The sequence below is a fragment of the Tachyglossus aculeatus genome, chromosome X4 (genome assembly GCF_015852505.1).
Source record: "Tachyglossus aculeatus isolate mTacAcu1 chromosome X4, mTacAcu1.pri, whole genome shotgun sequence".
NCBI classification, from domain to species: domain Eukaryota; kingdom Metazoa; phylum Chordata; class Mammalia; order Monotremata; family Tachyglossidae; genus Tachyglossus; species Tachyglossus aculeatus.
Genome location: NC_052098.1, coordinates 10,814,445 through 10,827,409, shown reverse-complemented (window position 1 = coordinate 10,827,409; position 12,965 = coordinate 10,814,445). Strand labels below are relative to the sequence as shown.

Below are 12,965 nucleotides of genomic sequence, written 5' to 3'. Positions count from 1 at the left end.
TCTGTTGCTGAATTGTACTTTCCAAGCACTTAGTGCTCTACACATAGTAAGCGCTCAATAAATACGATTGAATGAATGGATGAATGGTTGACATCTAGTAAGTGCTTCACAAATACCGCAATTATTATCATTTTTGGAATGGAAAAAACATTCTCCAATTGCTGGCATCCTACACAGCCTCCAGCAGAATGAGTATATCTGTTTTTAAGAAGATGACAGCCAAGCTTCAGTTGAGGAATGGGAGCCACCACAACCTGAACAGGTGAATCAGTGCCTTTTCAGGGGCACACAGCCAGGGAAGAGCAGGAGCACGGTGTTCCCCACAGTTCTTGTCATTAGGCAGGAGGGAAATTTTCTCTCCCTTCTTTCAACTTTACTCTTAGAGGAGAGAGTTTTATATGAAAGTCACTGTTTATATGAAAAGCACTTTGAGCTCTTTGGAAGAGTTACATAAATTCTAAGGACCAAATTATGACCTCAACCCATTTGACTCAATAACAATGTTAAGAACAGGAAAATTCATACTTCTCTTAGTGATTCTTGCCCATGCATGGGCTAGCCATTCTATTACATGTGAGCATTATAACCCTGCCAGTGAGACTAGGGATCTCAACAAGCAAGGTTTCCACAAGCCCGGGGAAATGGAGGGATAATCAATCAATCCAGCAATGGTATTTATTGAGCGCTTACTATATGCCGAGCACTGCACTAAGCACCTGGGAGAGCACAAACGTTCCCTGCCCACAATCCAGATGGATTGCCTCAAGTTTCCAGAATTCATCATTTCCCTTAAGATCCGGCCCACAGAACAATTTTACAGTCTCTTTTTTTCCAACTTAATTCAGTTCCTCATCATCATAATGGCCTGCTAGAATACTACCAGAACAACAGCAGTGTTTCAGAAATCACACTTCTGGTGAGAAGATAAAATGATTCTAGAAAGACGTGGACAATAAGATGGTATTATACTGGTACTGCAATCGGTTTGGACAGGTGACATCAGATAAATCTCACTTTAGCTGCTGCCCTTTAGCACAGGTTAAAAAGGTATCACGAGCTGCAAAAATGAACACATTTCGGGTTCACTATGACACAGCAACTCCCCAGTTGTAAATTTAGGTCTAAATTGGTCTTATACTTTAAATATTTGCAGATGACCTAAGTTTAAATGACCCTTTATTTGTCTTCATGCTCCTTCCTCTAACTGTACTTGAACAAGCAAGAGAGGCCATGATGGTGACTTAAAAATAGAGCTCATATGACATTTAATAAGCAAATGGTCAGATCCGGCCAGGGATGCATTTTCTGAGAATTAAGTTTAATCCCTTTGTGAGCAGCATTAGCTGTTTCAGGCCACTGCAAATTAATTAGTAATCACTCCTGGAGCACGGTATATAGAGGAGTGGAAAAGACTCTTTCCCATACACTTTATTGATAGGGAGCAGGTATTTCTTGGTAAGATTTGTCAAACAGGAAAAATGGAGACAAACTGAGATGTCCTAGCATGGAGAGCTACTGAGATAAAGCAGCCTGGCCTAGTGGAAAGAGTCCGGGCCTGGGAGTCAGAGGACCTGGGTTCTAATCCCAGCTCTGCTGAGTGCCTTCTGGGTAACCTTGGGCAAGCCACTTAACTTCTCTGTGCCTCAGTTTCCCCATCTGTAAAATGGGATTCAATACCTATCCACCTACTTACTCTTGGCACTCCTTGCCCCAGCAGGAACAAGACCAGCAGAGACTGAGGCTCATCCGTCATCTTCAGTGGGAGACTCCAACTTCATCATCATGATAATTTATTGCACTGGAACGATTATTTGTTCACTGTGAGCAGAAATTATTGTGTTGACAGTCTACTAAGTCTCTTCAACTCAGTAGGGGATGAGAAATCAAGGTTCCAAAATTCCTTTGCTTGAGTGCCATAGCTGAAGAATATCCCAAGGACAATAAGAAACACTTGGCATACATTTCCAAACATCAAACGATTGATGATCATTTGATCAAACACCAAATACGATTGATGATCAAACATATTCTATGAGAGTGTGCTGAAGAAGTTCAATGCCATAAACGGTCTCAGGGTTACAGAACGAGCAAACAAGCAGTTTCCCCGTGGATGTCAATGGCAACTGCTAATCTAGATTTTTGGAGCAGCTGCCATAACAGTGGCCCACTGTGTGATCTGTGAGTTCATGTAAAATTTGTGCCCCATTTAGAGTAGAGAAAATTTCCCCTTTACAGAGTAGATAGTAGTACTAGATAATTCTGCACCAAACTGAGAGGATTTTTTGTTTCTAGAGATAGACAAATGAGGACAGTTGGGAATGGAGTTAATACGGCTCAGGCTCTCTTGGTTTAACTGTGTGGACGTGATCAAATATACTTTTCCAATATATCCAAACAGACCATTGATGTCTAACGATCACAGATTGTGAGCACCAGGTGGGACAAGGGCTGTGTCCAATTTGATTGCATTGTATCAGCCTTCATTCATTCATTTATTCAATCGTATTTATTGAGTGCTTACTGTGTGCAAAGCACTGTACTAAGCGCTTGGGCAAATACAATACAGCAACAGACACATTCCCTGCCCACAGCAAGAAGCAGCATGGCGTAGTGGGTAGAGCAGGGGCCTGAGAGTCAGAAGGACCTGGTTTCTAATCCCAGCTCCCCAACGTGTCTGCTCGGTGACCTTGGGCAAATTACTTTTCTTCTCTGTGCCTCGGTCACCTCATCTGTAAAATGGGGATTGAGATTGTGAGCCCCATTTGGGACAGGGACTGTGTCCAACCCGATTTGCTTGTATCCACCCCAGCGCTTAGTACAGTGCTTGGCACATAGTAAGCACTTAACAAATACCACAATTATTATTATTATTATTAGAGGGAGAGACAGACATTAATATGCATAAATCAATTAATAAATGACAGATATATACATATGTGCTTTGGGGGTGAGAGGAAGGATGAATAAAGGGAGCAAGTCAGGGCGGCACATAAGGGAGTGAGAGAAGAGGAGAGGAGAGCTTAGTCAGGGAGGGCTTCTTGGAGGAGATGGGCCTTCAATAAGGCTTTGAAGTGGGGGAGGACAATTATCTGTCTGATATGAGGAGGGAGGGTGTTTCAGGTATGATGTGACTGAGAGGTTGGCGGTGATCGAGATACAGTGAGAAGGTTAGCACTAGATGAATGAAGTATGTAGACTGGGTTGTAGTAGGAGAGTAGTGAGGTGAGGTAAGAGGGGACAAGGTGATTGAGTGCTTTAAGGCCAATGGTGAGGAGTTTTTGTTTGATGCGGTGGTGGATGGACAACCACTGGAGTTTCTTGAGGAGTGGGGAAACATGGTCTGAACGTTTTTGAAGGAAAATGGTTTGGGAAGTGGAGTGAAGACTGGAGTGGGGAGAGACAGGAGACAGGGAAGGCAGCAAGGAAGCTGACACAGTAATCAAGGTGGGATAGGATAAGTGCTTGCATTAATGTGGTAGCAGTTTGGATGGAGAGAAAGGGGTGGATTTTAGTGATGTTGTGGTGGCCTCAGCACCGAGAAGCACTTAACAAATACCATCAATCAATCAATCATATTTATTGAGTGCATACTATGTGCAGACCACTGTACTAAGCACTTGGGAGAGTACAAAACAACAGCATTAGCAAACACGTTCCCTGCCCATAATGAGCCATCACTATTATTATCATTTACTTTCCAGAACACTCACGTTTTAAAAAAATGGATTTATAAAGTTAGAACAGGTGCTTGATTAAAATACATGCATGTGTTTGTTTTAGTTTTTCCAAAAGCGATGCATTTTTCAAAATGATTATTTCAGTTAGTCATCACAACAACCTATGAAAATGATCTCTTGGGGACATTACTAAACCAACTGCCATATAATGGAGAAAGGCAAAATAATTTCAGAAGGGAGGAAGATGGCTATATGTAGGACAAGCCATAGTGTTTTATAGTACCTTAGAAGCTTCTCAAACTTTAGAGATTTAGGTTCTGCTCATGTATTTAGGTAATGAGGTACATTAACTCTTTCAGGTCACTAGACTTCCATAAAGCCTCCTTAAATTTTTAATTTACCGCAAGAGAGCAACTTCAATCCTGAAAAGAATGGAGTGAAATGGCTTCCAAAGGTTAAACCAAGCTCCAACACATTAGATTTGATTTCCATTTTCAGCTGATAATGTCATTTTCTTTCAAACAAAGGAAAAGGAAACCAAATAACAGGTGCCAGCTAGAGGAGAAAATGCTCAGAAATCCTCAATAATCCCTTCTTTGCAATCTTGATCCCAGGGAAATGACTGCTGAGTAATCTGACACCACTTTGCAAAATATAATAATAATAATGATGATGATGATGATAATAGAGGGCAAAATAGGAGAGAATAGAAGGAGAGAAGTATTTTGGGGATAGGCAGAACTTGGGAAAAAAAGACAGGAAAGAAGAGAAGGAAGGGAGGTGGCCAGCAACCCTGAAATGTTAAAGGATCTGGGAAAATTGGATATAACTTTGTCCCAGCTACTTCAAACTAGTCCTCTCAGACCCGCTGACATTTTGCCAATTCCACAAGAGTTGGTCATCTTTCTATTACTGCCACACTCCACTCCTCTAACGCCAATCTACTCTCTGTTCTTTCCACCAGACCCCTTACCTCCATTCTCCCTTGGGCCGGGGACTCCCTCCCCTTTCATATCTGACAGTCCACCACCCGCCCCACCTTCAAAACCCTCTTAAAATCACATCTCCTTCTCCCTTCAAAGCCCTACTGAGAGCTCACCTCCTCCAGGAGGCCTTCCCAGACTGAGCCCCCCTTTCTTCTCCCCTTACTCCCCCTCCCATCCCCCCGCCTTACCTCCTTCCCCTCCTCACAGCACCTGTATATATGTATATATGTTTGTACATATTTATTACTCTATTTTACTTGTACATATTTATTCTATTTATTTTATTTGGTTTATATGTTTTGTTTTGTTGTCTGTCTCCCCCTTCTAGACTGTGAGCCCGCTGTTCGGTAGGGACCATCTCTATATTTTGCAAACTTGTACTTCCCAAGCACTTAGTACAGTGCTCTGCACACAGTAAGCGCTCAATAAATATGATTGAATGAATGAATCTCCTCCTAAAGGCCTTCACGGACTAAGCCCTGTATTTCCTCTTCAGGCCCTCCCATCTGTACTGACTAGGCACTTGGGTGTGTAGGTCATGGCTTCTAATCCTGGCTCCATCACATGTCTGCTGTGTGACTTTGGGCAAGTCACTTCACTTCTCTGGGCCTCAGTTACCTGATCTGTAAAAAGGGGATTGAGACTGCGCGCCCCACATGGGAGAGGGACTGTGTCCAACCTGATTTGCTTGTATCCACCCTAGCGCTTAGTACAGTGCCTGGAACATAGTAAGTGCTAAACAAATACCATCATCATTATTATTATTACCCCTTAAGCAATTTAATACTAACTCTACTCCCACAGTACTTAGGTACATAGGTTTATACTCTACTATTTCCCTTATCCCTAATCTATTTTAATATCTGCCTTCTCCTTTAATAATAATAATAATGATGGCATTTATTAAGCACTTACTATGTGCAAAGTACTGTTCTAAGCACTGGGGAGGTTACAAGGTGATAAGCTCCTTGTGGGCAGGGTTCACATCTACCAACTTTGTTGTATTATGCTCACCCAAGCACTTAGTTCAGGGCTCTGGCACAGTAAGCGCTCAATAAATGTAACTGATTGATTGATTAACAGTCACTAACAAACCCAAAGTAGATCACCCTATTGCTGCCACCTGTAACCCAGGTAAAGCCATTCAAAGAGTGGTTCTTTATTTGCCTGGACTCCCCACAAACTCTCTACCTTCACTCTGTTGATGGTACTTTAAATCCAGCTCCTCTGTGCCCCTACCAACCAACCTGCTACACTGGTCCCACAAAATGTTATACCTGCCTTCCTATCTACCTGAGAAGCAGCACGGTGTAGTGGATAGAGCAGGGGCCTGGGAGTCAGAAGGTCATGGGCTCTAATCCTGGCTCCGCCACTTAATAATAATAATGTTGGTATTTGTTAAGCGTTTACTATGTGCAAAGCACTGTTCTAAGCACTGCGGGGATACAAGGTGATCAGTTTGTCCTACATGGGGCTCACAGTCTTCATCCCCATTTTACAGATAAGGGAACTGAGGCACAGAGAAGTGAAGTGACTTGCCCAAAGTCACACAGCTAAGTGGCGGACCTGGATTAGAACCCATGATCTCTGACTCCCAAGCCCATGCTATTTCCACTGAGCCACTTGTCTGCTGTATGATCGTGGGCAAGTCACTTCACTTCTCTGGGCCTCAGTTTCCTCATCTGTAAAATAAGGATTAAGACTGCAAGCTCCATGTGGGACAGGGACTGTGTCCAACCCGATTTGCTTGTGTCCACCCCAGCACTAAGTACAGTGCCTGACACATAGTAAGCGTTTAACAAATGCCATTATTACTATTATTATTATTATTCCCGTAATTCCCTCATTGTGGGCAGGGAATGTGTCCATTTATTGTTGTATTGTACTCTCCCAAATGCTTAGTACAGTGCTCTGAACACAATAAGCACTCAATAAATACGATTGAATGAATGAATGAAAATGGAGGAGGGAATAAAAAATACAATTTAATATGTATTTATGGTATATTCAAAGTTAGGTCCTAGATCCACATACCTCCAAGTAGTTCAGAAAGTATTTCCTAAACCCTTCAGCTTGAGTTCATGAAAACCAGATATTAGATTTCAACCCACGGGAATCTGGATCTTGACTGAAAATAATGAAAGCACTCTGGAGAATGAAGACATGTTCAGGTTATTTACTTTGGCCATCTTTTGTTTTGGTGAAAGAAATATTATCTCTGAAAAATGAGTTAGCTTTGTCTACCACCATTCACATGGATTTCCCATAGATTTTTTTAACACTTTGTGACCAATGATAAAAATTTATATTCAAGTTTCTACAACCCTGAAAGTCATGTTCTTTCAATCTATTTTAGCTCTATTTTCCAGGAGAGGAAATGCATTACTTTTTCCCTGTTGGTGACCTGGCCTATTTCTCCCATGGTTTTAGGTATAAGCTTTTCAAAGAACCACAACATTTTCAGAGAAGTTAGTACTGGAAATGTGGAAGCTGAAATAAATCACAGTCACTTTGACTATCAGTAATTCCCTAACTAACCACATACACCTTAGGAGTCCAGAGTAGACTTTCTAGAGATATTTAAGCTAATTTATTAAACACATTATTAATAATTTATTAAGGTTTTAAAATGATATTTGTTCATAATATTGGAGAAACAGTGTGGCCTTGTGGATAGAGCATGGGCTTGGGAGTCAGAAGGTTATGGGTTCTAATCCCGGCTCTGACACTTGTCTTCTGTGTGTGCTTGGGCAAGTCACTTTACTCCTCTGTGCCTCAGTTCTCTCATTTGTAAAACAGGGATTAAGACTATGAGTCCTGTGTGGGACAGGGACTGTGTCCAACCTGATTATCTTGTATCTACTTCAGCACTTAGAACATTGCCTGGCACATAGTAAGCACTTAACATATGCTATTATTATTATTATTATTATTATTATTATTATTATTGGTCTGGGAGTCAGAAGGCTACTTTCTTGTCTCCTTGAAAGCCTACTACTTGCCCACTGATGGGCTGACAATGTCTATTTCCCACTACTGGTGCCCAACTTCTTTCAGTTCAGTTGAGCAGAGATCTGCAGCCCTGCACTGCTGTGCCGCCCACGTGATTAGGACATGCTAACCATGCAATCACAGCCTGATATCACCGGGCCGCCCACGTGATTGTGGCATGCTGAGTACGTGGCAATCAATCAATCAATTGTATTTATTGAGCACTTACTGTGTGCAGAGCACTGTACTAAGCACTTGGGAAGTACAAGTTGGCAACATATAGAAACAGTCCCTACCCAACAGTGGGCTCACAATCTAAAAGCCACCTGACAGCCTTGTGTCGCCCATGTGATTGCAATGAGATAGCCCCGTGCCACCCACATGATCTGGCCATGGTGTTCACGTGATTTTGCCGTGCTGAGCATGTGACCACCACTTGATAGCCCTGTGCCACTCACGTGATCACTGCAAACCAACCTGGTGATACCCCATGATACCCCCGTGCCACCCACAGGATCGCAGAGTGCTGAGCACATGCCCGCCGTGTGCTACCTCCATGTTGGGCCATGGGGATGGTCCATGCCGACCACGTGACCCCTTCGTTAAATACCCCTGCCTCCCACATGGCAGCCAGGTGATTTTCCTGTTCTCTTCACGGTTATGTGTGTATGTGTACTTAGTCATTTTATCGTCCCTACCTGTGATTATTTTTATATTTGTCAACGCCATTACAGTACAAGCCTCTTGTCTTTTCCCCTAAATTCCTAATTGCTCTTTACAAACATACTATGAACTTTTCACCAATTAATTGAATCAAACCTACGTTTAGCCTGAAACCCCTTGTTTTAATAACACATTCTTGTCCCCTTCTTTTCAGCCGGGGTTTACCGATTAGGTATCAGTAGCCTCATTCACCCCTACACTCAACTTTCTTTGTTTTTTGGTCAGCCTGATGATTGCCCGTCGATGGGCTGAGAGTGCCACGTTTCCCTGTTCAGAACCCAGAGCCCAGCAGAGCCCGGAGAGGAAGGGGTTTGAGGGGTTTCGGTCATGAGAAGGGGAGTGTGGTTGGCAATCTGTATCTCCCCCCTACACCTGGGGGGGAGGGGGGGGGCGGGCAGGAGGCTGTAGGATTGCACCAGAAGCAAGGTCCGCAGAGCTGGACCTCAACCTCTGGTCCCTTCTCCCGCACTCTGGGATCCCAACGCCAAAGAAGCAGGACAAGGACTCACCAGGGTGGCAACAATCTTCTCCATCATTCATTCATTCATTCAATCGTATTTATTGAGCGCTTACTGTGTGCAGAGCATAAGGCTGGCCCGTTCAGTCCGGACCCACGGACGGATGGACGGACGCTTTAATGCTTCGCTAATCACAGCTCAGAACTTGTGGATTTCCCCCCAACTGGGAGAGGTAGAGGCCCAAGCCATAAACCATCCAGTGGCAGAGCTGACGCTTGAACCCAGGTCTCCTGATTCCCCGGTCCATGCTCTTTCCACTAGGTAGGTGTAGGGATTAGCTACAGTTTTAACTTAGTCTTACAATTCCTACCCCTGTTGCCATGGATAATAGATTTACACTAAAACAACACTCAGGAAAACTCACTGTCAGCGTGGGGGCTCAGACTCCCAAGCGATTACTAATTTTCTAAACTGACAAACAGGGTTAACCAGCCCTCTTTTTTCCCCAGTTTCATCTTTGCATTCACCAGACACCTGCCACTAAGATTTGTCCAGAATAAATTTTAGGGGAGGCAGGAAGCTGTAAAGTTCCTGGCATTTATTTGAAGTTCACTCAGAATTATATATGCAACTGCAATCTCTCATTTAAAAAATGTTTTGGTCGGTGAACCGGGTAATAAATAAAAGAATGCTGTAAATCTTCTCCCATAGAGACTCATAAAAATAAGAGAAGCAGCATGGTATAGTGGACAGACCACGGGCCTGGGTGTCAGACTGTCATGAGTTCTAATTCTGGCTCCGCCACTTGCCTGCTGTGTGAACTTGGGCAAATCTTTTTGCTTCTCTGGGCCTCAATTACCTCATCTGTAAAATGGGGATTGAGACTGTGAGCACCACGTGGGATAAGAGACTGTGTCCCACCTGCTCTGCTTGTATCCACCCCAGAGCTTAGTACACTGCCTGGCACATAATAAGTGCTTAATAAATACCACAATTAATGAATTAATTCGACTGTACTGTTTCAATGCATTAACTTAAAAACGTTAGCGCATGGAGGAAGCATAAGTCACCATGGTCCTGAACTGTTTTAGGGATCATAACCTGTCTATATGTTCAAATTCATAATTTTATTGCTTTTTTCAAATGTATTTATGCTGAATCAATCAAGTGAACAGGAGATATAAACTAAGTGGCTGCTTTTCCCTTTTTAAAACTTTGGTTCTTTTTAAAATCAGAAAGGCAGTCTCTGGGCATACATCTATTCACTCGATTTATTCAGCATGAACACATTTGGAAAAAGGAGGTAAATTAAGGATTTGAACACATATAGGCAGGTTATTTTACTCGGAAAAGCACATGCAATAAGAACAGTCCCTTGAGGTGCAATTTCAAGAGAAATGATTTCATAAAGTGGGATAACTTTTGCAGAGCACCAAGTATTACTTCAGTGGGTCGGATGCCAAAACAATCTGAGTTGTCATAAACAAGATGACATTCTAAAATAAAACAGCCTGTTCGATATGGAAACATGGATGACTTTTAAGCTCCTGTGTGCCCTTTGTTTACTGCTGCTTATTGAGCTTCATTATAAAAATAGGAGGGATGATATACTGGGTTGGCCAAAATTGGGGGATAGATTACAGGTAAAGAAACATAGTGTTGAGGAGTCCCACTCAGGCAGTATACTTCGAACGAATGAAATACTACAATGTAGATTGAAGAGACGAAGTGTCTGGAAACATTGCAGCTGTTTTTCCACATATTTAGGGAGGACAGATTGCTTCAAGGATGTACTCTCAACATATTTGTTGCAGAGTAAGTGCAAACAAGCTTAGCCCTTTTACTGGGAACACTTTTCCAGCTTAGGTATTTTTGAAAGGAATATCTTCAGCTGTTAACATCCTGGAAAACTTTAGACCTGTAACGATTTTAGAACATTTTACAGTACAGTACTCAAATACTCACCCACTCTCCAGCATTGGCTGATGCCAGAGGAAGATTTTACTTGTACATATTTATTCTACTTATTTTATTTTGTTAATATGTTTTGTTTTGTTCTCTGTCTCCCCCTTCTAGACTGTGAGCCCACTGTTGGGTAGGGACCGTCTCTATATGTTGCCAACTTGTACTTCCCAAGCGCTTAGTACAGTGCTCTGCACACAGTAAGCGCTCAATAAATACGATTGAATTAATGAATGAATAACGTTATAACAATGAAAAGATTTCTGAGCTTTAATATTCCATAATCACCCAAACAGTTATGCAAAAATCCCCTTTCCGGTCCTTCATCTGAGAATGATCACTGATCATTGCCACCCAATGCATTTTTGGTTGGCTGGCTCGTTTTGAAGGGAGAACTGGCCATTTACCACTTTTCAACCCACTGCCTTTCTTACCTTCTTTGTGCCACTGGAAGGTTTACCTGAAATTTTTTGAACCCATAAACTTTAAAGGTTTTTAGATCAGAGTTGTGGGTTCAAAGTTTGGAGATTCTGACTTGCAAGCATTTGTGTACAGGGGTGTGAAATAAGAGCTCAGGGAGAATTTTAGGATTGGTGAAGGAGGATCCATTTCGTTTTGATTCTCGCTGGGCGTTTCAAAGGCAGAATGGACAGGGTCGAGAGCAACTCTGCGTTTCCAATAGCGTTTGCTAGATGTAAGTGTATTCCTTGCTAACAGTTTGCTATTTAGAAAAATAAAGGGGTTTATTTCCTCAAGTAAACTGTATCACTGACGTGAAGCCTACCTCTTTAGGGTTTTGGAAAAGGAGCTATTTCCAATTAGCAGATGTATAGTCAGCTTGTACAGTAATGTTGTGACAGTATTGTTTTTAAAAATATCTTTTTGCATGCTCTGTTTGCTTGTATGTTTGCTTTCTTTAATTGCTTCTCATTGAAAAAAAAACTTGGTAGTTTAGCTTTCTCTAACTTTTTATTCTGGGGGATCTTTTGCAGAAGAAGAAAGTATCACCGTAACAAAATGTACCACCCTGTAGTCGATTAAATCAATTCCCGTGAAACTTACAAACTCTCTAGGACATTTTTTTATCAGTGTGGAAACTGTCAGCCAGTTACAACAGTTGCAGTAACAAATACAGGTTAAAGTTGCAAATAATTTGTTCTGCCCAACTTCCACTGTTTGAACAAGACACTACATGAACCTATGTTACGCATGACTTTTCTTTCCATGTTTATATAAGACACTTTACATAAGTCTTACATAAATCAACTTTTGTCCTCATTACTAAAATGTATTTTCTCATCTACCCGAGGCAAGATAGCAAACATGCATTATACTAACCTTAGTATACTGGATTTTCCAATCAGTGAGTGGTGCAGGCAAACTTGGAGCAGGTTGGTTGCCTGGGGTCTGTTTTTTCACATTGGCAGATGACATTTCTAGGCTAGTTCCTGAAATACAGGTGAAATGAAGTATCAGACAAGCTCAGTGATTTTTGTCCCGACTGAGCACTTAGCTTTATTTGTTCCTTTTTGTCTGAACTGGCTAAGGTTTATTTGCATACAGGAATATGATTGGAGGAACAAACTCCGAGCAAAAAAGAAAAGGACACTACACTTATTTGTAACACCCAGAGCAGCACGGCTTTGACTTTAGGCTTAAATCCTTAGGAAACCATTTCTTCAGAACCGAAGTCTCTTAAGGGAGACAGTAGAGTATTTGCAAAACACATTCATTGGCAAAGCAGAAATGTGTCACAAGACTATAAAGCTGCCTTGATCTCTAAAGTTAAGGTCATTTTTTCTTTCATATTTCTATAGTATTTTCATTTCCCTGGGAGCAATAAATGAAAGGGCCAAGACAAAAAGCTTTGCTTTTTCCCATTTCCAGAGAGCCAAAAGAGGAGCAGACCCACATGCTAACTTTTTTGCTAAAGTGGAGTATTCCTTATATGAGGGAGAGAGCTTCCAGTTTGTCATTATTTCTCCCTGCCTGATTTATCTTGGCCGACAGATTGCCCAGGTTCATAGTAACATGAGCTGCTAAGGTTATGCCCCCCCAAATCTGTGCTGTGCACAGAGTAAGGGTCCAATGAATACTAGTGATTGATTGATCTCTAATGTTTTGAACCAAGAGCTTGCCTGTGTGTATCATCTTTTTTATGGTATTTG

At 41.9% G+C, this 12,965-nt stretch overlaps 1 protein-coding gene across 1 annotated transcript in view; it reads right to left on the bottom strand.

Annotated features, from left to right (window-relative positions):
* The window catches only part of ALDH1A1 (aldehyde dehydrogenase 1 family member A1), a 73,377-nt gene extending 61,085 nt beyond the window's left edge, over nucleotides 1–12,292 (bottom strand). The window contains exon 1 of the mRNA XM_038769692.1: nucleotides 12,136–12,292. Coding sequence (XP_038625620.1) covers nucleotides 12,136–12,231 — 96 coding nt within the window. The 5' untranslated portion in view covers nucleotides 12,232–12,292. The remainder of the gene's footprint in view (nucleotides 1–12,135) is intronic.
* Nucleotides 12,293–12,965: the final 673 nt, after the last annotated feature.